The sequence below is a fragment of the Papio anubis genome, chromosome 6, assembly GCF_008728515.1.
Source record: "Papio anubis isolate 15944 chromosome 6, Panubis1.0, whole genome shotgun sequence".
Lineage (NCBI taxonomy): Eukaryota > Metazoa > Chordata > Mammalia > Primates > Cercopithecidae > Papio > Papio anubis.
In genome coordinates, this window is record NC_044981.1 from 11,713,305 (window position 1) to 11,740,841 (window position 27,537).

A 27,537-nucleotide genomic window follows, 5' to 3' on the forward strand; every position below is an offset into this window, starting at 1 on the left:
GATAAGAGCAGGAGATGAGATACCCTTTCCTCTCCTAGCCCTCCACCTCCATCCCTCTTCAGTTTGGATCCTGGCTGGGCTGGACCCCACATGTTGACAATAAGGGTGTGTTGTGTGGCATCTTTTTTTTAAATTAATTTTCATATAATAATTTACAGGCAGGGTAAGGATTTCTTCTGTGGAAAATGGTGCTGAGATTCCAATCCCTGCTGACAGTTGAGGCTATAAAGCTATGGTTGACCTGGACGGTCTCAGTTGAATATCATATTTTAGGAAAGGGTAACAGCGGCTCTGGGAGGGAGTTCACCCTAACATACTGGAAAGAGAAAGAGAGAACTGCTGATTCTGGAAATGGCAAGGTGGCTAGTACCGGAACTCAGCTTAGTCCACCCCTTGGCAGCTTTTAATGTATTCTCAGGGTAAGATGTGTACGTGTATTTGTAAATGAGGCATGAATTTAAAGAACTGTTACTTCTGGGAACCCAGGAAGCTTTGCTCAGGGATCTTACCCTGGCGAGCACAGTATAAAAGAAAGTAATTCTCTCTCTTGCCTCATAGGAACTACTTTGGGGAAGCGACTTTCCAAACATCTGCCCCAAGGCTGGGTGATGGCTGCATATCTGTGCAGTGCTGGTACTGGGCATGTAATACCTTATACACTAGCAGAGACACCTGCAGCATCAGTAGGTTTCTGGTCTACCAAGAGCAGTGTGATGATGCACTCCAGGCCAGCTGGGTTGGTTGCTGTGGCAAGTAACATTGTTAATTCTACCAACACAGGGGGTTGATGGGTAATGACAATGTTGGCACCCGCAGTGGGTACGGTGTGTTAACCCTTAACACTGTGCCAGGTGGGGATGTTGGGCCTGGTGGGGATTATGGTTTTGCCATCTGTGTGTAAGAACAATGCTCAGAACAGTGTACAGCATGGGTGGTGCAGTGCACAACAGGGGCATGTGTGAGCACTCAGCAGATTACTGGAACTCCTTAGGGATGGAGGTCTTGGAAAATTGGACCAAGACCTCCAAAGCAGAAGGGTGTTTGGGGGTATCACTGGAACTATGAAATAACCATTCATAAAAAATAAGACATTGTGATCAAACTACATAATATGCTGGCTAGTTTTTATTTTTATATTGGTTTATATTTTATTTTGTTTCCCATCTCTTGTCACTCCAAATTATTTGAAGCGCTATTGTCAAGAATGACATGTTAAAGCATAATTTGCTGGCCAAGTTACTAATACTGCTCACCCTTGCTTTCACTCCAAACAAACAAACAAACAACAGCAACAACAAATGCTCCCATTGTCTATACTACGTCCAACCTCCTGTAGTCTGCCATCTGTAAGCCTCCACGAGTGGATAGTTCCAGGGATATTTCTCATTAGTCTCTTTCACAAACAGGTCCAGCAAAGAGAATTACTGACCCCTGCTCTCACACTTTCTGCACTCTCCTGGCCTTGGGACTGTGCTCCTGTTGTTTACTTTCTCTCACTTTTTCTAGCTCTAATCCTGCCGGTCCTTCAGGGCTCAGATCCAATGCATGCCTTCCACAGCGCCCTTCCCACACTGCTCAGCTGGATGCAAACTCTTCTTTTTTTGTCACTCCTTGTTTTTCTTTCTTTTTTTTTTTAATGATGTTTTACCACTTTCCGTCTTCTGTACTTATAATTTGTATGCATGGGTTACCTCCACTTATTAAGGATAAACCCCCTGCAGGCTGAAGCTTGGCCTTATATAACATTGCTTTTCTGAGCAGGACCAACCATGTGTTAGGGAAAATATTTATTCAATAAAAGAATGATAAAAACCAGCAGAAGAAACATTTCTTTTTTTTTTTTTTTTTGCTCCTCACCACTGCCTCAGGGAGAACTAGGTGAGGTGTTTTGGGGTAAGAGAGAAGGGAGGAATAAGCGAGCTACCATATTTAAAGGTGACTAATGCTTTCCAAAGGAAACGAAAGATTTGCAGTCATTACTATTTTGCAAAACCTTATTTTCCCACTTAAGGGACGGCTCTTCAATTTTGCAATCTGAAAAAGAACTAAAAGCAACCACCACATGTAAGGCGGTCCCCTCGGTCTCAGGGACTATTTTTAGGTCATTGTAACATGGTTTCGGCAGTGAAATGCTTCTCCAGCTCAGCTTCAGTGCCGTTTTCCTGACTCATGTTCATTTCTCACGCTCCCTCTGGCCCGAACCCATGCTCTTTACCTCATTCGTGCTATGCCATTTCCCCATTTGACCATCTAAACTGGCACATCTGACAGCGGGCCCATAGCCACTTCCCTAAAACATCTCCATGGGTATCCGCAGTTTGTAGAACTTCATGGCCATCTGTGGCTGTGAGGAGCCAGGGGCCCTGGAACCTACGTAAGGGTGGGGATGGCAGGCACCAAAGAGTCTGAGCTCCTCTATCCGGGGCGTGGACAGAAATAGAGATGCTTCCATCAACAGGACAACATCAAAAACCCTCCTTTAAGTGTCTATATTTGATTTGTTCTAGCAAAAATGGGGCTTAATGGACCAAACACCAACTTAGTATTTCTCATGAAGGATGAAATCCGAAACCACCTTAGCTCCCCACTGGGCACTGGAGCCTACCCAGTCACATTCCTTCTGGTGACGGGTCTCCATTCCTTCCCTCCACTCCCTTCATTACCAGTACTTTACTGTCTAATCCAAGAATAGAGCTGGGAACAACACGTGAAAGATTTCAGAGGCTGGGCGTGGTGGTTCACGCCTGTAATCCCAGCACTTTGGGAGGCTGAGGTGGGTGGATCACCTAAGGTTGGGAGTTCAAGACCAGCCTGACCAACAAGGAGAAACTCCATCTCCACTAAAAATACAAAATGAGCTGCGCGTGGTGGCGTATGCCCATAATCCCAGCTACTGCGGAGGTCGAGACAGGAGAATTGCTTGAACCCAGGAGGCGGAGGTTGCGGTGAGCCGAGATTGTGCCATTGCACTCCAGCCTGGGCAATAAGAGCGAAACTCCATCTCAAAAAAAAAAAAAAAAAAAAGAAAAAGAAAAAGAAAGATTTCAGAGTGCAGAGCTAGGTCAAGCTTTGCGCATGCCCATCCACCCAGCATTTAGCTGAATGGTTTTGCACACACTGGGAACTGAACAAATACCTGGCCATATAAACACGGTGGAAAGACAACTGGATTTGGAAACAGAAGACCTCAGTTTTAGTTGGCTCAAGTACCAGCTTTGCATCTCCACTGCACCTCTGCCATATGACCACGGGCGTGTCATCTACCCTACTGGAGATTTAGTTTTCCAGTGCTAAGTCATCTTTAAGTCGCCTCCCATTGCTCACACTCTCTGACTTTATTTGTGGATTGACTGATGTTTTCATCAGTTGGCTAACATCAACTCCCCTGGGTTACCAGCAGTGCCACCAACTGGTCTACCTGTCTTGTTCCTCTTCAGTCTGATGGCCACACTTCAGCCAGAATCGTCTTTCTAATCAGCTTTCTTACATAAACCACATCATTTCATTCCTCTGATTATACTACTTTCCTACAGAAAAGCACTTGGTTTAAAAGTCCAAACTCACTGATGTGGATTTACAACCTGGCTTTACCCTGTCCCCCAATTCAGCCACACCCGCAGCTCCTCCAGCCCTTTGCAGATGCTGTTTCTTCTGCCTGAAGGTCTTTTCCACATCTCTTTTGACCTATTCTTACTCATTACTTGGGCCTCAGCTTAGGCCGTGCTTCCCTTTAAGAAGCCAGTCCTGCACACCTCTCTGTGTGCCCTTAGCATCCTGGGCTTATGCCTATTACAGTCCTATCACCTGTCTCCCACTGTCTGATATGCTCCTCTTTCCCTGGCAGCCTCTAAAGGTAGCAGGTTTCCTGAACATCACTGTATCCTCCGTATTTTAGCATAGTGCCTGGAGCTGGTGAACGACTGAATGGATAAAGGATGCACTTGTACCTGGTTCCCATCTTGTCACATTTCTTTCTTCAACCTCCTAATTAACTGCATCATGGTGACACCTGCCCAGGTACTGACAAACCAACCTCCTGGCTACTACTTCTCATTATAGCCACTGCAATTTTCCCCAATAACAGCAGTGGCCTTAGGTGCTTTTTATCTTCTTGGTCCCCAAAAAGGAAAAGAACAACAGGGGTCAGATATGTGAACTGATAATCAACTTACAAGTCCTTAGGTAGAAGACATTAGTAAGTAAAAGGCAATAACTTATATATATGAACTACAAAATTTACACTTTGCAAAAAAGAGTAAGTTAAACACCACCAAAAAAGATACAGCATACGAATTCATGTGTATAATCAGCTAGCTTCTCCTTTGCTTCTCTTCAACACACGCAAGAACAACAACAACAAAATCTTTATGTGTCTATACTCTTACCCCAATCCAGGTCCCAGATACTCTGTCTTTAGGGATATATTCCTTTGTGTGAAGCCAGATATGGCGAACACATAGCATATATCTTACCACTGTCCATTGTCATGCTATTGAAAGTCATTGCCTAATAATCAAGCAAATTTTTCTTGGTAGTGCCTCAGAATCCTTCTCAACAGAGTGCTCCAGACATCAACTATCAGTAGGTCCCAAGCTTAAGCTTTGTTCTCTGAAAGTTCTTTTGTTAAAATGTAAAGGCTTCAGAGGCTGAAGAACAACATAGAGCACCGGAGTCTTGGGGTAGATTTATTGAGCAAGTGCTTTCTTCAAGATGGGAGAAGAAAGATTTGGGTACTCGGGGAAAGAGGGGCACAGAAGGTTGGGAGGGGTAGACACCACAAAAGGGAAGGAAGGGTTAGGGAGAAAACAGCAGATGAGGTCTGGACACCAAGTTTGTTTGCTCTAAGAAAGAGGCTGGTCGAGTCCATAAAACAGGCACTGCTAGAGCCCAGGTTCTTTGAAATGCACTCTCTCTCGGCTTCCGTCCCTGACAGAGCACTGAACTGAACTAAACTTTCTCGCATATAGGGATCGGAGGGTTGTCCAGATTGTCACACATGAATAGCTTGTGTGAGTCTAGAGAAGGAACACTGATTAGCTTCCAATCTGCAGGTCTTGTGTTCAGCAAGCCTCTTTCTTTCAGTAGGAACAAAAGCATGGTACCAGATGAGAAGGTTATAGAATGGAAGAAAAGTTTCTCAGTCACTGGGTGAAAGGCCAAGCACGTTCCCTTGATTATAGACTATTGGGCAGCATTTCTGAAAATGAGTGTTGCCAGGTGGTTGAATGATGAAATCTAGGCCAGCTACTGAAATCGTCTCCCATGCATTGCCCAAATGTGTTCTAGGAGCTCTGATGCCAGCTGCTGATGCAAACAAGCCCATAATGAAACAGGCAACAGGAGTGGACAAACCTAGCCCGCTCTGCCCGCTAAATGCCTTTTTAGGTAGAATATAGTTAGACGCCTCAGATCCCTCAGCCATTCGAACATGTTCACTGAAGATAGAAACAAGGAGCAACATTTCCTTGGGAAAGCAAGGTGCGTGGCTTTGCAATGATTAACCCTTCATGAGAGAGAGAGAGGGGAAGTTGTGACTTGCTGTGTGTGTGTGTGCACACCTGCATGTTTCTGTGCATGGGAGGTTTCCATGAGCATTAAAATCAAACAATAAGAATCCTTCTTACCTGGAAATGTAAACATGATTAAATCCTTATTAAACCAAGATAAAGGGATTCTGACAGAAGAGTACACATTTCTGGAACTTCCCTCGGGGCCTTGAATGATAAGCCTGCGTTGACTTTCTCCATGTGATTCTTACCGGATGATGTAAGTAATGTTGGCGGCAGCCAGCAAGGTGAGTCCTGTCTTCTTTGATGGATAGGAGTGAGGCCTGAGGATGACTTCAACCAATGTGATGGGGAATATGAAAGTGTGCTGGAGGAGAGAAAATGGCAAATCAGAATGGCAGGGTGTCCGGGGTGCCCATAGTGCCCATAATTCTCTGTTCCCTTCCAGTCTACCTCTTCCACACTGCTAGATGAACCTTTCCAGGTCATGCTCCCTAGATGCCCAAGGACCGACAGTGGCTCCCTCTTGCCTACCACATTAGTCCAAATTCCTCTGTCTGGCTACCAAGGTCTTTGCAATGTGTCTCACCCTCTCTCTGGTCCTGCTTATTGCCCACTGCCCGCCGTCCCCACTTTTTTTTTGCAGGGTGGGGCAGAGATGCAGTCTTGCTCTGTCACTCACCCAGGCTGGAGTGCAGTGGCATGATCTCGGCTCACTGCAGCCTCTGCCTCCTAGGTTCAAGTGATTCTCCTGCCTCAGCCTCTTGAGTAGCTGGGATTAGTCATGTGCCACCAAGCCCGGCCAATTCCTGACCTCAAGTGATCTGCCTGCCTTGGCCTCCCAAGGCGCTGGGTTTACAGGCATAAGCCACTGTGCCTGGCCCTCTCCTAAAACACACACACGCATGCACACACTCATGCATACTCTCACACACATTCACACATTCATGCACAAACATGCGCACTCACACTCCTGTATACATACATTCATGCACATCCATGCACATGCACACACAGGTTCATGCATATTCTCACAGATATTCACACATTCGTGCACAAACACGCACACTCACGCATACACTTAGGCATATTCTCACACATTTGTGCACACACATGCACATGCACACATCCATACTCTTGCATACTCTCACACACATTCATACATTTGTGCACACATACACACACCCACGTGCACACACACCCCTCCTCCGTTAGACCGAGGCCGTCTCCTTCACCCTCCGTTGTGTCTCTTTCATCCTTCGTTGTGCTCAGCATGCTCACTCGCACTTCCAGCCTCCTGTGCCTGCTTCCTCTCCCTGTGTGGACTGTGCCTTCTCTCCCTGGGATTCAAATCCTCTATGTTCTTGCAGCCAGTGCAGTCTTCCATGATACTGTCTCTGAATTTTCCTCTTGGTAATTTCTCTCACTCAACTCGACTGCATTTATATCCTGTGCCATGTAGTCTAGCACTTATGGTGTATATTCGTAAGCTCTGGGGGGCTGGAGAACACGTTCCACCCATCTTTGCGTTTCCTATTGCATTTAGCATGGTGTAACTGAGCTCAGTCCTGCTGAGGGTGGTGTGTGGGGTACGCGTGAGCCTCCCTCTGAAACCCCTATGTCCTCCCCCTCCTTCCCTGCATCACCCCCTCCCTATAACCATCTGTTTTCTTACATCCTCCAAACCCTTAACAGTAGATTTTTTTAAATGACATAATCAAGGAAATAACTTTAGGAATGGTGGTGTTTTCACATGCAAGGACTGCTGCAGCCTACTCCCATCTTGATTATAGAAGCTGACCTGGGAAAGGTCACTGGAGTATGTGTGCCATGTCTTTTCATTTATTGATAACATTTATGAAGTCCTTCTGCCATCCTCTGAGCTTATTGAGAACATCTAGTAGTGCTAGTATTTTGCATTTTTTGTAGTTCCAGCTGTCATTCCTCCTTCACTCCTGCTCGCCAATTTCCTCAGCTCGTGGCTGCCTCTTTCACCCACAGTCTCCACCTGCAAGCTCCAGCCCCATCTTGTTCCTGAGCCCCAGGGCAGCTATGTTGGCCCCTTAGTTAGGGTAGTCTCTGGAGCTTGGGAATGTCACTGTGTTTTCATGCCCAGTAGTGCAGTTGGAACTCTGGGTGCTGGCTCTGGGCAGTCCTTGTGCTGTCATTCACAAAAGTCTTGTGCTCAGGAGGCATCCCCAGGAGGCAGTAGCTTCCTCCCATCTGAGCTGAGCTGGCTACGGCAGTTGGAGATCACGATGACCCACAGATGACCAGAAATGGGTCAAGTTTTGGTGAGGCAGGAGAGGGTGAGAAGGACTAAGCTGTAAGTACAGGGCAGCATGGGGTGAAGAAGACCTCTCAGGGTGTCCCGGTCAAGGCCACAGTGGGGTGGCCCAGAGCACCTGGGCATCTCAAGGGCCCTGGGCACCCTGAATTTTAGTGACAACGCCTAGAGAAACAGCATTGCAGACAAGCCATAGCTTTTACATAATTTGCTCAGGGCTGCTCCTGAACACACTGACTGGTTGGAGAAACAAATGGAAAGGCTCCCAGGCCCTCATCACACCTTGCGTCTTCCTTCAGTCTGATTTTAGGCTGCAGCTTCTGTGTCTCTCCCTCTAATAAAAGAGCACGGCGTCTAAAGGCACACAGTTTCTAATCTAACCCTGGGCTAGTGACCAAATCGCTCTGAACTTCACATTCCCCAGTTATAAAATGGGTTCAATAAATAGTACATATCTCTGGGGAGGCTGCTATGGGGATTGAGGTGAGTGTGTGGAATATGCTTGGTCTCTGGCCCTGGAGAGCTTCCGTGAGCATTTGCTAGAGTTGTCACTATTATCAGTGTGACTGCTGTCCTTCATCTCATTGGTGGGCCCAGGGTGGGGTGCAAGCAAGGGTCCGGGATATCCATGGCTTCAGGTGTTTAGATGGACTCTGGCCTGGGTCTGCAAGAGGCTATGGCGTGCCAGCTACTGGAGTATGGTTGTCCCCGGGGCTCCCTCCCCAGCCCACAGCTGGTGCCTACGTTCCCAGCCAAGGCCACCTCAGAGCCCTGCTGATGCTCAGTGACCAACAGGGATGCTCTCTTCATCCAGAGGCCACCTCAGCAGGCAGGAGATGGAGCTGTCTCCCTGCACAGCCACTTGCCTCTCTCTCCCAGCCTTCACTCTGCTGCAGCCAGGAAGATCCAACCTCTATTAAAAACCATTAACAAGCCCATTATACTGGCCATTGATCTGACGAATTTTATTAACCCTGCCCACAATCAGCAGCTCCCGTCCTCTACATTAACAATCATTTGGAACAGAATTCCTGTGGAATAATGTACTGTGTTCGCGTTAGGAGTAAATGAGTTCGCGGTGATTAATGCTTTTACAACAAACAACTCAGGAATGCATGACCGGTCACCTCTTTCAGGAGGCTGCCCTTTGCAAGTGACATTCAATTGGATTTCCAAATGAATTCTCCCTGATGGCTTCTGGGAAATTTACTTCAGTGATGTCATTAGTGATGGGCCATATACCTCGACTTCATCCTAGCTAAAAGGTCTTTGCAAGAATCACCTTTTCCGGTTGGGGCTGGGAGTAGCAATGAGGAAAAGAGCCTTCTAAATATTGAACTGCAGTGAAGAGCCAAACATGATGCAATAAGCCTTCCGGTGTTTCAAACGTATGGGTTGTTCACCTCACTTTGACATAAATCATATGACCTTTGTCAGCACATATTTCAATAAAAAAAGGAAGAACAAATTCAGTAAGAGAAAAATCAAATATGCTTTTTGCTTCCAAAAAATCTAATAATTAGGCTGGGATTGACACAAATTAGAATGCTGCCAAAAATTACTGGAAACACTGACTCATTCTGTATTTCAATTAACAGTTTCTCAGTTTCCCTTATAAACAGTGAAGCTGACAAAAATTAATTATCTCAGAGGGGGTAAAATATTTCCTTCTAAAGTAAACAAAACATCATGGGCTGAAACAATAGCATGTGTAAACAGAGGGGATCTAGTGGAGCTATCTTTCCTTGTCATTAAAGTCATCGTTTTGGTAGATTTTCCTTTAAATGTCTCTTTCCAAATGCAATGGTTATAAGGACAGTGTTGTTCTTCTCCCATCCTTTTCTATTCAATTATACCTTCCCCACCATTCTCCATATAATGCCAACTTTCACCTGAATATCTTGGAGTGAGAACTACAAGCATGAAGTATCGATTTAAGTATTAGTGTAATTATCACACTAGATTTGCTGCTTACAAAGTAGCCTTGCAGATAAGTACTAAGATTTACCAGCCCACAGAAAATTTTTGCAAGGTTGCATGAGTGACAACATGGAAAATAATGAAATGATTTGAGCACTTGTTTGTACTCACCCCATACAGGTAGATAAGTGGCTCTATTAAACAATTTCCCTACATATGAGGCTAAACTTACAGTAGGATGAAGTTTGCCTGACCTTTGAGAAAGAAGCAAGCCTTAATCACTGAGATAACACATGGAGCCAATAGGTCTTTATCACTGTCATAGAGGCTCCAGAGACTGAATCTTTAAGGCTAGGTTGATCACACTCTTATCCTAAGGTTCTTACAGGGCCCAAGAGCACTTAATTTTCTCCAGTGAAAAAAATTCAGAGAGCCTACATATTACAAAATCAGATGATAACATAAAAAAATCTAATCTCCACTTCTTTCCTCTATTTCATTTCTCTTCTGGACTATCTCTTGTGTTGAGTTTGAGTTGACCAAGATAAATAAACTGACTTCTACCCTCTCAGATGGGTCATCAAGAGCTTTCTCCTGCAGATGCTGTTTCTATATCACCTGCTGCATATGTGCCTTAATACTCTCTTACTCTCCTCTATTCAAGCCACATTCTGATCTGAGAATTAGTTCCTGATATTGGCTCTTCCCAAAGTGAGGTCCTTTCCTCCAAGTCTCTACAATGACACCTTTGGTTTGCTTATGGTACTAATGGATAAATACTTTTAAGTGAAGTTTTAGTGCACTAACAAGATCTCATTTCTGGGTACATTAAGGAGGATTTCTTTTGTTTACAATATATCAAATATATCGTTTTTTAATTTTAAAAAATGGAAGCCTTCACAAAATCTCTTTGGGGAAAACATATGACCAAAATATCAATTAAAACATAAACGTAAATACAATAGACATAGAAATGGAGGCAAAACAAACCTTAATCGAATGCCATCACATCCAGGCTTATTATTACACTGCTGTATCACATTTCTTAAGCTTGAAAATTGCATGCAATAAAGGCATGCAGTAATAGTTGTTTTGTAAATTCCAGCAAGGCAATCTCTGGTTTTGATAATACCATCCATTTGCAGGCTAAAAAGTTTTACCTCCCTCCTAACTAACTTCCTGTGCTACAATTTCTGCCTCTAACTCCCTACAGGTAGAGACAATGGTGATGGTCCGTGACATTTTTTAAGGAATATTTTGTATCTGAAAGCAGAGACCATTTGTATTCTCTATGTTCCTTACATCATTAAAGGTACAGTTTTGCTTTAAGTAAATCTGATATCTGGAAATCTGGAAACGTGCACATAGGCTATAGAGCTTATATCTCTACGGGACTTAAAAAAACAACTTCCAACTATGCTACCTGTAGAAGTCTTTTCAGTCTCAAAGGCTGAAGTTTTTAAAGAGAATTGGGTTTGTAAAAATTCTCTTTTCTACTTTCTAGGAACTCAAGTGCACAGGCCAGACACCACTGTCATTAAAGAGTCAACATTAAAATTTGTCAGGAGGAAGGGATTGGGGAGATAAACCATCCACAGAAAAAGCCACTGACTTCTCTTTGATCTCCACTGTCAACCTACGTGGGCTAACACACGTTCCCCAGCCTGCAAACGCAAGTTATATGGCAAAGAGTAGTCATGTTTGCAATTTACTCTGAAATGCACCAAAAACAAGATGAATCAATGGATGCACAGGTGGAGAGATCTATGAGAAAGCAAAAACAGCAAACTATTAACAGTGGAATCTAAGTGGTGGGTGACCCAGCTATTCACTGTAAAATTCTTTCAACCTTGCTTTATGTTTGAAATTTGTCATAATAAAACGTTGGGGGAAACACGAATAGTCTTTACTGATCCGGAAAGAGAAATGAATGCCCCATTGGGCCAAGGAAGAAAAGCACACTGTTGTTTATGAACCCTTATGTGACTTGAACAGATGGTTAAATGACAACTTCATGAATCTTCTGAAGAGAATTTTTAAGGGATCTTTTACTTACCACACTGCTGTCCTTTGGGTTAATCTGTAGTTTGACCAGTATTTCAAAGCATCATTCTATTACAAAACTAGTTGGCTTTGAAGGAATCCAGCCTGGTGAAGAAGTGGCAATTTGGATTCTATCCAGTTAAGGATAAGTTTTTTTATTTTTTTTTATTTTTTTAAAGATATGGGATCTTAGGACCCTACAATCAGGAATCAGGAATATATCCGCCTCTTCCTGCCCCCATCCCCTCTCTCTCCAACCCTCTAAAGTATCCAAATCCCTTCTTCCTACTGAGCTCTCTCTGGCAATAATAACACCCTACACACCTGCTGTCAGTGCTGACTGACTCCTTTACTCCTCACATTCAAACTTCATTCACTTTTCTACCAAAACTCTTTCCATAACTGCTCATTCTTTTATCTTCCCAGGCATCACTTCCTTAGCTTTTCCCTATTTTGGTACATACAATCACTTAGCTTTTCCCTATTTTGGTACATACAATCACTTAGCTTTTCCCTATTTTGATACATACAATCACTTAGCTTTTCCCTATTTTGGTACATATAATCAGGTGCATAGTCTGATACATTGCAATCAGGCAAACCTAAAAAACAAGTTTTAATGTTGCTACTCCCCAGCTCAAAAACCTTCGGTGGCTCTCTATTGCCTCTGTCCACTATCTATACACCTTCCCTCATCTCATCTCTTATTTCTCAGAGCATCTCAGCAGGCTCACTCTCTTCTCCTCAGTCTCCTTATTATCCTTTTGTTTCAACCCATTTTTCTTCTCTAGTATTCTTCCTTTTTTTTCAGTTTTTAACTCTTTAATTTTTTTTCTCCCAACTAGCCCCATACATCTTTGAGATACCTTACCCAAAAAGCCCATTTATTAACATGAGAAGACAGAAATGAAAATTAGAACTCAGAAGAACACTGAAACACAAATACACCAACCAGAAAGCTTACTGGGCTTCTCTTGTTGAGATTCAAGTTTAGCAATATGCTTCCAGACAGATAAAGTAAAAAGAGCAAGATGAAATGTACACACTTCCTATTTTTTGTTTTTTGGAGAAATTAAAGTTTTCCCCTAGGCATTAGGCCTGTAAGAAATTACTACCATTGTATTTTCATTTTAGCGGGACTAAGCCTCATAGTGACCTCAACAGTGTCCTCATAACAAACAGTTTACAGGTCTAGATTCCATAAAGTGATAACATCTGAAGGCAAAATAACGAAGCTCAATCAAGTGAAGGAGATGCTGCCAGTGAGGAGGTAATGTTTTATATTTTCGTAGCCTTATATGATCTGAGCAGTAGAGGAACTCGAGAAGTACCATTTTCCCCACGGGTGTTTTGTTTGTTTTTGTTGCAGTTGTGAATCGGACACCAGCCAGGATTTTATTCTTTGTTTAAAGCCTGTAGTGCAGGCATTACCACTGTTGATAACACAGAGATCTAAACACTTGGAGAAATTAAAGGAATCAATGCTAATGGTGAACGCTTTTACTGCAAATAAGAAGCCTCACCAAGGAAACCATCCCCAGCCTTTCCGTATTTGTGAGGCTGTGGCCCATCCTGCCTTCTCATGGGATGCTAACTCTTCCGTCTGTTCTGCAGCTCCGTTGGTCTGCACTCAATGCTTCACTGCTTAACAACATTCCAATTTGTTTTTTACACTGTCAATGTCATGTGTTTTTTCCCCTTCCTTTTCTCAAAGAGATGACAAACTCTTTGAGGGCAAAGCTCTCATTTATTTTTTCAGGACTCCCCTCCAGCCTCTCTTTAACATGTATTTTGACTGTTTCTCTTGTGCACCTGTCCACTGTAGGATCGAGTCCTTAATGAGGTCTGCAGAGGTCCCAGGGATCTTTCTTCCCATGCCCACCCTCCAATTACTCTGCACTCCCATGTGAAGACCAGGTTTCCCCTCTCACTGCGGATACGGCACTCACCTGTGTCTCCTTCACTCAACCCCCTTGGCCTTCACATCACCTTACAGGGCTCAGTGACCCTCAGCTGAACCCTGAAACTCCAGCAGGCGCCCTTTCTTGGCAGAACTGAAGACTCCTGTGCTCATTCCCATCATGATATAACACTCGTACATTCACCTAATACTGACCAAAGTCTTCCAGAGATGGAAGCAACTCAAGGCTTGGGGTCACCATTTTCTCTCTAGTGCCTACAGTGTTTAACCTATTCTGGCCACTTAACATCAGTGACATTAATGAACGAGTCAATGAAACAAAGTGGGGCAGAAGAGGAAGAGAGGTCTTCTGCACAGCCTGGGAAGCCAACCCAGACTTGCTTCACTGGACTCCAGCACCCACATAGCAGGCTGCGTCCAGGATGGGAGGGTTGCAGAATCAACCAACCCCACTTCCAGCTGGTGACCTTAAGGCTTTCTCACAGCTGTAAATGGCACCCCAAAGCTTGGAAATGGGTGTTGGGGATCAATATGCTTTGGATATTTGTCCTCTCCAAATCTCATGTTGAAATTTCATCCTCAGTATTGAAGATGGGGCCCAGTGGGAGGTGCTTGGGTCATGGGGGTGGAACCCCTATGAACAGCTTGGTGTGTTTGAGTAATGAGCAAGTTCTCACTCTTAGTTCCCATGAGATCTGGTTCTTAAAAAGAGCCTGGCACCTCCTCCCCTCTCTCTTGCCTCTCTTCCTCTCTTGCCATGTGACATGACATCTCCCTTGCCTTCTGCCATGAGTAAAAGCTCACCAGAAGCCAAGCATGCTTCCAGTACAGCCTGCAGAACTGTCAGCCAAATAAACCTCTTTTCTTTGTAAATTACCCAGTCTCAAGTATTTCTTTACAGCAATGCAAAATGGACTAACACGGGGGCTACAGAAAAGCCTGTGAACAAGTAAGACTCTTAGAAACAATCAATGGGTGCCCACTCTATAGTCACTAAATGGTAGACTCAATGAAAAGGCACCACTGAATAGGAGCTGGCAGCCCTGCAGGAAGTCAGAAGATATGGAGCCAGCAGAGACTGTCCTTTGTTCATCTTGAGACTCACTGGTCTGTGGCTCTATGTTCCGAGACGGGGCCAGGTAGAAAGGCCCCCGGGTTTTGCTTGGTATCTCCTCCATGCCCCTCCTCTTCATCAATCTGTAATTCACCCTCCTCCATGCTTCTTTGCTTGGCTTCACATGGTGCACATGGAGACTTGTTTTAAAGACAGAAACAGATGGGCAGCTCTATGGAAAGCTGCTCCAAGTTGGAGGAAGGAGATTGTTCTTTTAAAGAAAGAGGAAGTTTAGGAAGCATGGGGATCTACTCTCACTTTTGGGAAACTGTGTCTCAGGGCACCATCCCTTCCTTTCTGATATCTCATCACAATGTCAAGTAAGGGCTCAGAGTGTGTAAGCAGCTGGTTTCCCTGGGAGATAATAGTGGTTCTGGAAAGCACCCTGTAAGCACAAACTCTGGGGCACAGTTCCAAACCTTCCGCATGACTGATCCCATGACAGATGTTTCCACACTTTCTCCTTCCTGCCTCTGGCCTTCCCTCCCTTGCTGACCTATCAGGGTTTTCTAAAGGGATGTGCAGGCTGTTTTGTGAGAATGGCATCTACTCATTGGTGATTTTCCTAAATGCACATGATCAGTTGATTTAGGGTTAGTCAATCTCTCTCTCTCTCTCTCTCTCTCTCTCTCTCTGTCTCTGTGTGTGTGTGTGTACCTCTTGCCAGCGGAGAAGGAAATGGCTAACAAGTAGGGCCTAAAGGTAAAAGATAAGAAGTTGTTTTCCCAGGAAAGGCCTTCATTCAATACCTGTCAAATATCTCTTGAGAAGCAGGTCTGCTTCAGCATTCTAGGTAACTGAAAGGTATATAAGATATGGTCTTTGAACTAAAAAAAAATTAATGAATTTCAACTTATTAATCTATTGTAACCCTACAGGGTCAATCTAGGACTAGGCTAGTCCTAAGGCATTATGTAAAGGAGGCTCTGAAAGTGTTAGACAACAGTAGGCAGCACCACATCAAGCCTTTGGTGTCCACAATGAAAGACAATAAGTTCTTGTTTAAATCAAAGAAAGAGTTATGGCAAAATCTTCCTATTCTAAAAGACTCAAGGATTTCCCTTCAACAGCTTTTGTGACATTCCCAAGGTGTATCTAAGGATCTCAGAATGTGCCACTATATTGTGTTTTGTTATTTCAAAATAAAAGTTAATTTTAATTCCCTATTATTAAAAACATATAACTACATGTGAGAGGTTATTTTTTCAATTATGAACATTTTTTTCTTTCTTTCCTTTTTTTTCTTGAGACAGAGTCTCACTCTGTCACCCAGGCTGGAGCGCGGTGACATGATCTCGGCTCACTGCAACCTCTGCTGCCTGGGTTCAAGCGATTCTCCTGCCTCAGCCTCCCGGGTAGCTGGGATTACAGGTGTGTGCCATCACACCTGGCTAATTTTTGTATTTTTAGTAGAGATGGGGTTTTACCATGTTGGCCAGGCTGGTCTCGAACTCCTGACTTTAAGCAATCTGCCTGCCTTGGCCTCCCAAAGTGCTGGGATTATAGGCATGAGTCACCCGCCCGTCCATGAACTTTTTTTTCTTTCTGAGAATCCAAGAGCAAAACAAAACAAAAGCAGAAGGCCATTTACAGAAGGTCAAGCTAAAGATGTCCAGTAGCTTAGTAGATTTACGAATTTGACACTCAGAGGAGAAATCCAGCTGGAGACAGAGGTTTGGGAGCCATCAGAGTATCGACATCACTGTATTAAGTGGTAGTAGTTGAGATAACCCAAAGAGTGTATGAGTTGGAGGAAGAATAAAGCATATAGGAGAAAGCACTGTGGAGACACACCAGTTGAGTCAGAGTTTCTAAACCTCTGTACTGTGGATGTTTTAGAATCCATAAGTCTTTGTAGTGGGGGGTAGGCCGGCTTGTGCATTGCAGGATGTTAAGCAGCATCCTTGGCTTCTACCTAGTAGCATGCCTTCCCCATCCCCCAAAGTTGTGACAATTAAAGTTGTCTCTAGACATTGCCAAATGTCCCCTGCAGGGCACAATCCATCCTGGTTGAGAATCCTTGATTCGAAAGATAGGCAAAACAAAAACATTTTGCAAGGTTGATTGACAGGAGTGGTCAGAAATTCCGGAGGTAAGGAAAAGCGGGAAAGAACTATTTCAGGAGAGATGTGTCCAATGTTTTGGAGAGGTAGTCAGGCATGAGCACCAAATCTACTGGGTTTCCAGACAAGAAGGCTGTTGGTAAGCATGCAGGTCAGGAGCTTGCCCCTTGTGTTTCCAATGAGCCTGTCCTTCCTTCCAGGCTAAGTCCTCCATTTCTTGTTGAGTGTCTGGGACTTTGAGGGTTCAACCTCCTGCTAAGCGGATTCTTGGATGTGGAGCTAGGAGCCTGAACACTGAGGGAAGGTCAGCATAGAGATGTTCCCCAGAGGCCCACTGCCGTCAATTCCACAACCCTGAGGATGGCTGGGAATCTTAACAAGTTTGTAAGTGTAAAATTTAGGCATCTGCCATGCAGGACCAGTTGGCGACAAGCCCACTTGCTCAGAACCCTCTACACTCCTGAGAACACAAGCCTGGGGCATTGGGACAAACTTCCCATGGCCAAGAAATGTGGCTCACTTCCTTATCATGGTCTTCTTAGGAAAAACTGAAACAAAATTTCTCCAAAGGTCACAAAATTCCTTCTCACCACAGAATAATACAATGTGGCTTTTAGGAGTTCCTACTTGTGTTTAGAGAGAGATGCTGAAAACACACACACGCTTTTATTCGTAACCAATTTGTACCAGGCGAGCTCTCCAGAATATCCCTCTGAAATGATTGTACACTTTTTGGTTTCCAAATTCAGAAGACATAAAAAGCACAAGGGTTTGTTTTGTTTGTTTGTGTAGTGCACTTTAGCTTTCAAGCTGAATTTTCACGGGTTAATTAGTTTCTAATAAAAGGAAGAGAAATGCTGAAATCTTCTCTGCCTTTACGAGGCTTCTCTTTTTATTCTGCCCTCAACATAAGAAGAAACTTGATTACTATTGGACTGTTAAAACTTCAAGTTCCATAGCAGCCACGAAAGAACTTGTTCTGTTTCTATTTGTGGAGTTCCACAGGCATGGATTTACTTTTCACATGCACAACGAATGAACCTCATTCCTAGCTTCTTTGCCCATCAACAGGAACCCCTGGTTTGGTAGTATCAAGTATGTCTCCCAGGGCCAGCAGCAGCCCAGCAATAGTGATGAGGAGGGAAACTGACCTATCACAGGCTTTCATAGAGATAGAAAGAGGCTGTTCCTTTTTTCAACTGTTTCTCCTCTTCCCCTGATGGCCTCTCTTTCATCTGGTTACCGCCATGATCGTGTCCTTATTCCTCTGCTTAATTTCAGGCTCTGCCACCTTTTCTCTTTGATTCACTAATTCTTTGGAGACATGAATACACAGTTACCTAATTAACATCTGACCACGGTGGATGTAGAGAGGAAAGGATCAGCCTAGAAAATTTTCTGCCAGACAGTATATGCTTTGAGCTATAGTACCAATCAGAACAGACATTGTTTCTCCTCAAGCAAAATATATGTAATTATGACTCTATGCATCTCTTTGAACATAAGTCAGTCATGATTAGACCACATGTCTCAGATATAACAACCAAAAGCCCTATAGATATTTCAAGGCATCAGTAAGCTTCCTGGCAGTGTCCTCATTTACAACTTTCCGTATAAAAGAACACTCCAAAGTTTCCAAATATACAGTGTCAGCTATAGACACTGACACTGTGGGTCGCTAAAGGCTTTCCCTCTCCCTCTAATGCTCCTTGATCCCAGCACACCCCACTCTACCCCAAAGGAAGAAGAACTCTGGGGTCAGTCAAGGTCACAGAGAAACTACTAAAGTAAGAGACGAAGTCTTCATTCATTCTCTCATGCCATAATCATTAAGTGCCTACTACATGCCAGGCATTGTGTGGGGTGCTAAGGATCGGGAGGTGGACAGATGTGGTCCCAGGCCTTGCAGACCTTACAGTCAATGGGCAACATTTCCTATGAGCAAGTAAGGAAAGATACCAACCGCAATATGTGCTGTGAAGGAAAACGAACAGGAATCTACGTACCAGAACACAAGTGGAGGAACAAACTTCATGGAAGGCAGTCAGGGAAGGCCATTCTGAGAAGACCATGTCTAAGATGAGACCTAAAGGTGAGCCATGGGAGAGCAGACAGGGAGTGTCTTGGGCAAGGGGGCAGTACGTGCTAAGGTGCGAGACAGAACTTCAAGGGCTGCAGGGCACAGTAAAGCCTGGAATGGCTGGAACATGGAGTGCCAGGGGGAGAGAAGCTCAATCTGTATCTGCAGCATTAAGCAGGGCCCAGGATTACCAGGTTTTGTTGGTCATAGGAAGGAGTTCAGGTTTATTCTAAGTGAAGCAGGAAGCCACTGCTGAGTATCAAAAAGGGAAATAACATTTTCCAATTGATTTTGCCGTGGTCTGTAGAGGCCTGAAAATGAAAGCAAGGGGACCAGTTTGGTGATGTTGTATTTAGGTGCGAAATAAACGTGGCCACGAGAGTGTTGGCGGTGGAGCTAGAAAGTGAACAGATTTGCTACCTATTTTGGAGGTAGAATGGATAAGAGTAGCTAATGGAATGGATAGAGTGGAGGGAGGTGGCAGGGTCAATGCTGGTTTTTGTCTTGGGCAATTGGGAGGATGATGGTTCCATTTCCTGAGATGGAGATGCTCAGAACAGATGAGAATATAATATACTCAGTGAGATTTTATAATATAATATAATATAATAATATATTCAGTGAGAATATAATATATTCAGCTCTGTACATGTTGATTCAGAGATACCTGTGAGATGCCTACTGATGTATACAGTAGCAAGGTCAGGTAGCAGCTGGCTATGCAAATCTGGAACTCAAGGGAGATCTGAGCTGGACACTCAGCACATGGAGAGAACAAAAGCCATGGGAATGAATGGATGCCAATTACTGGGGAAAGGGCATTAGCAAAGCAGAGGTCCCATGGGAAGCCTGGGAGAACACCATCCTTTAGAGGGCAAGCAGGGGATGCAAGCAGAAACCAAGGTAGGAGAAGAACAAGGGAGTGTGGCATCAAAGGGTTAAGGAAGCAGAGTTTCAAGGAGAGAGAGGCGCCCAGCGCTGCTGAGAGGTGAGGAAGATGGGGGCAAAAACAGGTCCCCGGAATTTGGTGACATGGAGATAATTGGTGACTAGAATATGACGAATGAGCAGAATAAGAATAGATCCTAAGTTCAGGTCTGAAGGCAATACTCTTGGGCTACGTTCCATTCCAAGAAGCGCACTTGTGTGCTCGAGTGACAGTGTCTGCCCCAAAGGAACTCCTAATTAGCCAACTCTCCTCCCACCTCTGAAAATCTTTGTAAGAAACAGTGCAGGGCTCAGGAAAATGAAGCTATGACTTGAGGTTTGCCTCTGCTTCGGGTGGTAGGAAGAAGGGTTCTTTCCACTTGCCACATCTTTACTTTCATCTTATGGAGCAGTCAGTTCCAAAGACTGAAGGCCAGAGAACAGGACTCAGAAAATTGCTCAAGCAGCAGGTGCCATTCTGCTTCCAGTAAGGCCAAAGGGACAAAAGGCCCCAGTATGATTCACAAGAACAAAAGGGGTTGGAAAATTGGGGGGAAATTTAAAAACAGCCGCTATGTTGGAAGAATTTACACCTCGGTGCATTAGGCAGCCAGTGCAGGCCTGGGGCAGACCTGAGAGTTTGGTTTCTGGTTAAATCCCTGACGGCAGAAAATCCCAGTTAACAAATAGGATTTGCATTTCACCTCTCCCCTCCTGACGAGGCCCAGGTAGTCCTGCAGGCTTGTGTGCCTAACTTCCATGCTGACACTAACAGCCAAGTAGATCAGGCAATCCTGGGTGCATTAAAACCCAATCCTGAGACTTTAATAATATGCAAACTAAATAAACAGCATGCACCAGGAAACAAATACAAACTCATCCTTAATTGTCACATTGCCTAGCCTAAAAGGCAGGCAATTTGAACACCTCAAGCAACTACGTTATGATCAAGAGCCTTTTCTTAATTGCCAGAAACCCTATGGGTCTCTCCTCCAGGAGAGGATCAGAAAGGACCACACTCCAGCAAATTCATCTATAATCACAATTTAGCATTATTACGTAGCAGCCTGTCCCTAATAAAGGGATGAACAAAATGAATTCTTTAATCACTAGTTCTCTTTCTTTGCTGATGCCTGTCCCTTTAAAATGAGCGTTCTAGAAACTTTACATTTTCCTCTGAAATGTACTCTGACCTCCTGCACATGATCCTCCCCAATCTGACTGTGTTATTTAATTTATTTATTTACTTTGAGATAAGAACCTTGCTTAATCGCCCAGGCTGGAGTGCAACGGCAGGATCTTGGCTCATTACAACCTCTGCCTCTCAGGCTTAAGTAATTCTCCTGCCTCAAGCTCTCAAGTAGCTGAGACTATGGGCATGCATCACCACACCTGGCTAATTTTTGTATTTTTTGTAGAGATGGGGTTTCGCCATGTTGCCCACGCTGGTCTCGAACTTCTGGGCTCAAGCAATCCACCCGGCTCAGCCTCCCAAAGTGTTCGGATTATAGGCATGAACCACTGCTCCTTCCTGGCTCTGACTACATTATTAGCTGGAATTAGCGATTAGTTGCATAGTGTAGAAATCCGTGCCTTCAAGAACAGTAGAGATGCTTCTAGCAGGAAGGAACATAAGTTTGCACAAAAGGCCTTTTCACTATGTCGTCTCCCATCTCCCACATGAATTGGTTCTAATCTACCCCATACCACTTCCAATGTATTCCTATATGTCAGGATAGTTTCTCATCATGGATTCAAATTCCCATTAATATTTTTTCTAGTCAATATTTCCTCTTCTGCTGACATGGAGGTCATACCCTTCATGCGTACGTATTATAAGAGTGGTTATTTTAGAAATTATAACATGCATATTTAACCTGGTCATGGCTGACATAGGTCACTGTCTCTAGCCCCTCACCCTCCAACAGTCCAACGGGACCTTAGAATACCTCTATTCCAATCACCCCCTCTCGATTTACACTCTATTTTTGCTCAGCATTTTAGCTCATTTTGGAGGATTTTTTGTATTTTTAATCACTACACATTGGACAAATTCTTTTCCATTGCTTTTAGTATCCAAACCTCCATTCCGAGATCCTATTTCTTCTTTCTAGAGTATTCCCTTTAGCATCTCCTTCAGAGAAGATTTGTGGGTGGGGAAATCTGCTCTAGTGTGTCCGAAAATGTCTTTATTTTGCCTCTATTGTGAAAGACACTTTCAGTGAGTAAATAAGTTGACAGTTTTTTCCTTCAACACTTTGGAGCTATTATTCCATCCCTGGCTTTGCTATTGCTATTAAGAAATCAGCTATCAGTTTAACCATAGTTTCTTTTTAGGAAATCCATCCTATTACTCTGGTTAATTTTTGGATCTTCTTTTTTGTCTAAAGTTTCTGTAGTGTCACACAGAAGGTAGATGAGAGTGGTTTCAGTCCAGCCTTAGTCCCGTATGGAATTTATGTTGCACTTCTTGAATCTGAGGATTACTTTTGCATACGTTCTGGGAAATAATCAATGTTTATCTCTTCAAATATTGCCTTTACCTCATTCTTCTTGGTACCTTTTATTCTGCTTTATTTTAGCTTTTGGGAATTTCCATAACTTTCTTGTTGGTAAGCCAAGCATTTTAAAAAGGTTTTTAAGAAATATTTTTATTCAATGTTTTGGGTGTCTTATGAAATTTTTTTTTCAAGTTACTGTTTCACTATATGGCCAGAAACGAAATCACTCAGGACTTTTTTTCCTTTGAATGAATAACTTTCTCCTCATGTTAAAGATCATAGGCATGATTCAGAAGGAAGCTATTGATCCATGAATTTTAAGGTCATGGATCAACAGGGTTCACTTGGGAAAACAGAAGCCCATCCAGGGATTCCAAAGAGGAAGGGTTTCAAGGCTTAGGAAGCTGTTGAAAAGGGAAGGGCAGTGAAAAATAAAGGAAATTTCAACCAGATGGGGGTGATTCATGGGAGCTCACCAGGAAGCCGCTACAAACGTCAAAAGTCTTCATGAACTGCTACCATTGATCTCAGCTACTTGCAGGATGAAATGTGTGATTCCTAGGTGCTTTTCCAGAAGCCATTACTAGCCTCATGTCTGCAATCTTCCCACATATCTATTTGAAACTGCCACTAGGGAATAATGGCTTCTCTTCCTCCACATCTCATGAGAATGCCTCTCATTGGCTGACTGTTGCCTGGAACCATATGGAGAAAGGGGTTCTAGCAACAGTGGGTGGCTCCGCGTTTATCCCCTGCAATGCAGTGGAGAATGGAGAAGAGGCGATGGTGAGTCCAAGTCAGTAACAGTTTGCATGGGTCATTAATGTATCACTGATAGCATTTTATATTGCACATGTAACGTATTTGTTTCTTCTAACAATGCAGAGAATTAAGGATGGTAAACATGCCTTGCCTGTTTAAAGGAACCCAACATCAAGAGAGGTTTATTAATTTTTCTGAAACCACACAGCAAGGCAATGGCAGAAATAAAACCAGAGTTGAGGTTTTCTGGTACTTAATTCTTTTCATGAAGTAAAAAACAACCTTGTCAATTATTTTTACAACTTGGACATACAGCTAAGAAATTTTGCTTCTCCTCATACCAGTCTGACTTTTAGGGATCAAGCTCCAACATTTTCATTTCTAGTAGCCTATACCTTTCAACTTTTTAGCCCAAGTAGACATTTTTTAAATGTGAAGGGGCATTTGTGAATAGGATTTGAGTTATGAGATGGTCCATTTCCTGATGACCTGTACCTGAAGATCATTAGATTATATGCATTGTGCTCTAAAAGTTGCCATCTAAAAAAAAAGAAGCCACTAAATCTAAGGGTCATTCTCATTGGACATGCAACTCAATCTTCCAGTTGTCAAATATTCAACAAATATTTCTGAAGTGCCTTTTTTTTTTTTTTTTGCCAGACTTACAATTTCTGTGATCCTGATGATATTTTAAAGCTTCTGACTCTGACATTAGGTTAGTGAAGTATTATTTTAAAATATGTCAGTAAGAGTATGCATATTAATTAAAATGTTCCCATATATAAGCCTTAAATTAAACTCTCTGTGCCAATTGGAGACAAAAGACCTTTATTAAATACTATTAGATAGGTTAAGTATTTTACTATTTCTGCCAATCACTGCTAAAAAATAATACTCATTGTCAAGCATGAAATGGGTAAAAAAGGAAATCTCATCTTATGATTGTCTCTTCGAGTCACATATCTTAAGATGATAGCAAAACCAGCATTTGCAAGCAACGGCCACATCCTACTGCCCCTGATCAGTAGGCCTGTTATCATCAGGGTTGAATTCTGTTTCAATGCCATCATAATTCCATTGCTGGTTCTCTGAGCAGGTAGAGGCAGGATGCACCAACACACCTAGAGATTTTTAGTTAATCAAGGTGCTCTGAAATGGCATCTGGGGCCATTTTAGGTGTCAGCCACTGTTAAAAGTTTGCAAGTACACACTCTGCACTCAGCGTAGAATTCCTGAGATCAGTGATCTGAGTGAGAATCAACAGAATCTCAAATTTGAGCAGACGTTTTACTCACACTTCGATAGATACTGCCGGGTGCCCCTGTCTCTCACATGGCTTAACATGCATGAGCTTCCTAGAGACAGAGCTCTTTCTTGTCCTCATTCCCGCACCCCTCTTTAGCTTTACTCCAGTGTAAAGTTTTAGAGGAAATGATAAATCCATCAAATGCATGAGAGTGACAGAAAGGGGATGAAGCCAGGGTAAGCAGGCCGATGATAGGTTGTGAGAGTTGATGAGATTGAGGAGGGAGATGGCAAAACAAGGACCTTCTATATAAATGGACTTGGATCTTGGATTGGGAGAGAAAGATAAAGGGCAGAGTTGAAAATTCAGAAACTCAAGATGAGAAATATCTAAGAGCTAAGGATCCATGTGACAGACGTGTAATACATGGGCAAGTGTAATGATCACATCAAGAAGACTACCAGGAAATGCCCTGCAGAATTATTCCACTGACTGGTAATCCAAGGACCTGGAGGTGGGAGGAAGACAGAGGAACTGGACAAATTCAAATTTCCAATTAGGCACAAGCGGCTTCTTAGTAGGCAGAGAAGATGATGAGACTAGGAACAAGGTGTGGGGGCTGGCTGAGAACCTGTCAGCAGCTCCCTATTCAAGGCAAGGACGGAACTCCACAGCCTACAGTGTGTCTGCCTCTGGGGTTATTAAGCAACTAGAAGCATGACAGGGCCTTCTCCGTGCTGGCTATTTAATCAGGAAGAGGAGTGTCGCTTCTAACCTGGCAGAGAAGGCGCTCTCATCCGCCCGGCAGGCTGCTCTCGGGGATGTTTCATGTCTGTCTTGAGATCATGGGAGTTTGGCTCTTTCCTTCCACTTAGATTTTTAGTTTTTGCTCTTAGTGTTTCAGAGAGAGTTAGGATCTTCTGTTATGAGTTTCTCCAGCCTGGTTATTCTCCAGCATCAAGTCATTCTTCCCGTTGGGGTGTTACACGTGGTTGCCATGGAAGTGAGCACTGGTTGATTCACACAGGAGAGGGACTCACCAGCAAGCCCTCAAGGGCACTGAATAATTTTAATTACTAAAATTCCTAGTAACTTCTCAGAAGACATCTATACTTTTTTGGTCACTAAAAACCTTTGACCTTGAATGAGAAATTAGAATTTTTTTTTTTTTTTTTTTTTTTAGTGTTTAAAAAGCAGCCTGTTGATATGTTGATAATAGGAAATCACTGAATAATGGAATTTTTAAAATATGCTACTCTTGAGCATACTTTGGAAGTTCTCTGAATTGGGATTAAAAGGAGGGAAAAAAAAATCGTGCTTTCTTCATCCTGGTCCCTGCTCTCCAGAGATGAAGAAAGCAGACACAGTGAGTGCCCAGTTCTAGCTATGGAAAACCACCAATGGACTGGTTGTCCTCTGGAAGTGTTCACTATTAGACTTTCCTCTGTTTAGCTTAAGATTTCTTGAGAGGCAAAATGGCTTTATGGTGGTTATGCAGGTACCTCTGCTTCCTAATCCCAGTTTAGCTTCTGATTTCACTGTGGCATTTAAGGCATTCAACGTCTCAGTGTTTCCCAGGTGAATGACAGAAAAGATTCTAACCTACTCTAGGTTAGGAAGTTAATGGAATGATTTTTTTAAAAAAGGGTGGCTAGAAAGTTGTTTCAAAACAAGGAACCACCCATCAATAACACTGTAGTGCTAAAACCTGAATTGATACTCAAGTAAATATACAGGTGTGGTTAATGATTCCACTTTATTTCTGCTTGGGAGCTTTGGTACATGTTCAGCAATGCTCTGAACAAGGGCCTTTCTCTCAGGATGCCATGGAGACATTCATACATTGGCTTAATTTATGTGTCTCTACTCTCCCTAGACTCACATGAGAAGTTATTTCCCCATACTATTTCCTGGTCATTGTTGCCAGTCATGTTTTCTCTTTCTCATGTAGACCTGGTCTAGAATATGACCAGAGCACATTTTAGAATTTAATGGTACAAGGCGGCTGGACACAGTGGCTCACGTCTGTAATCCCAACACTTTGCGAGGCTGAGGCAGGTGGATCACTTGAGCTCAGGAGTTCAACACGGTGAAACCCCATCTCTAATAAAATACAAAAAATTAGCCAGGCGTGGCGTGGCCATGTGCCTGTAAGTCCAGTTACTTGGGAGGCTAAGGCTGCAGTGAGTGATTATGCCACTGCACTCCAGCCTAGGTGACAAAGCGAGACTCTGTCTCAAATAATAATAATAAATAATAATAATTTAATGGTACAAGGGATGGAAAATCACAGTTGGGTGACTTGATGTGAAACAGTTGCTTTTGAGATTGTGATTTTAAAGACATTTCATAGGCCCTACCTTGGAAAAGTGTCATTTAAAAAATGCATTGAGAGGTTACCACTGGGGGAAACTGGGCAAAGAGTACACAGGACCGCTATGATTTCTTACACTTACATGTAAATCTACAATTATCTCAAAAAAAAAGTTTAATTAACAATGAGTTAAGGAATAGAGTAAAGGAAAACTATGCAGATAGTAGATGCTGGATATGTGTTTATACAAAGATTACAGAGGAAGAAATTTATTTTTTTCTGACTAGGGGAGTGGACTTGCCTTGAGTAATGGATGTATTAAATACATGAGTATTAGAGAAAACACAGGTTTATGACTTTGGATCATATTCTAGACCCATTTCTATCACTAATCAGTTCTGTGGTCTTGGGAAAGTTGAATAAACTACTCAAACCTCAGTTTCCTCTTCTGTAAGGTGAGCAGTTTGTAGAGATTGAGACATTTCAGCTCTATGATTCTGGGTTGACATTTATGTCTCCAGGAAACAACACAAAGGAAGATGAATTAGAGCTCACTATTTGATAGCAACTAACACTGACTCAGATCACTACTGACATAGATTACAAGCAATTTACAAAGACAGTGAATGTTGTACTAAACAACAGAACCAAAATGGGCATTTTAAGAATGTATTAGAAATATATTTTTACTCTCTTCTTCTTTCACCTGGAAAAAAGAATAAAGGAAAACTAATATACAGTATAATTCCAGTGTTTCCCTACAAAAGAAATGTAGAGTCTGAAATTCAGGGAGAGCTTTTGATTTTTTCAGTAAATCATGGAAATGATTCCAACGCTAACCCACCCTGTATG

General features: G+C 43.1%; 1 protein-coding gene across 4 annotated transcripts in view; it reads right to left on the minus strand.

Annotated features, from left to right (window-relative positions):
- ADTRP (androgen dependent TFPI regulating protein) overlaps positions 1-27,537 on the minus strand; it is a 71,340-nt gene that overhangs the window by 16,729 nt on the left and 27,074 nt on the right. For all 4 annotated transcript variants that reach the window (XM_031666912.1, XM_031666911.1, XM_009204447.4 and 1 more), the window contains one exon: positions 5,759-5,874. In XM_031666912.1, the coding sequence (XP_031522772.1) occupies positions 5,759-5,874 (116 nt within the window). The remainder of the gene's footprint in view (positions 1-5,758; positions 5,875-27,537) is intronic.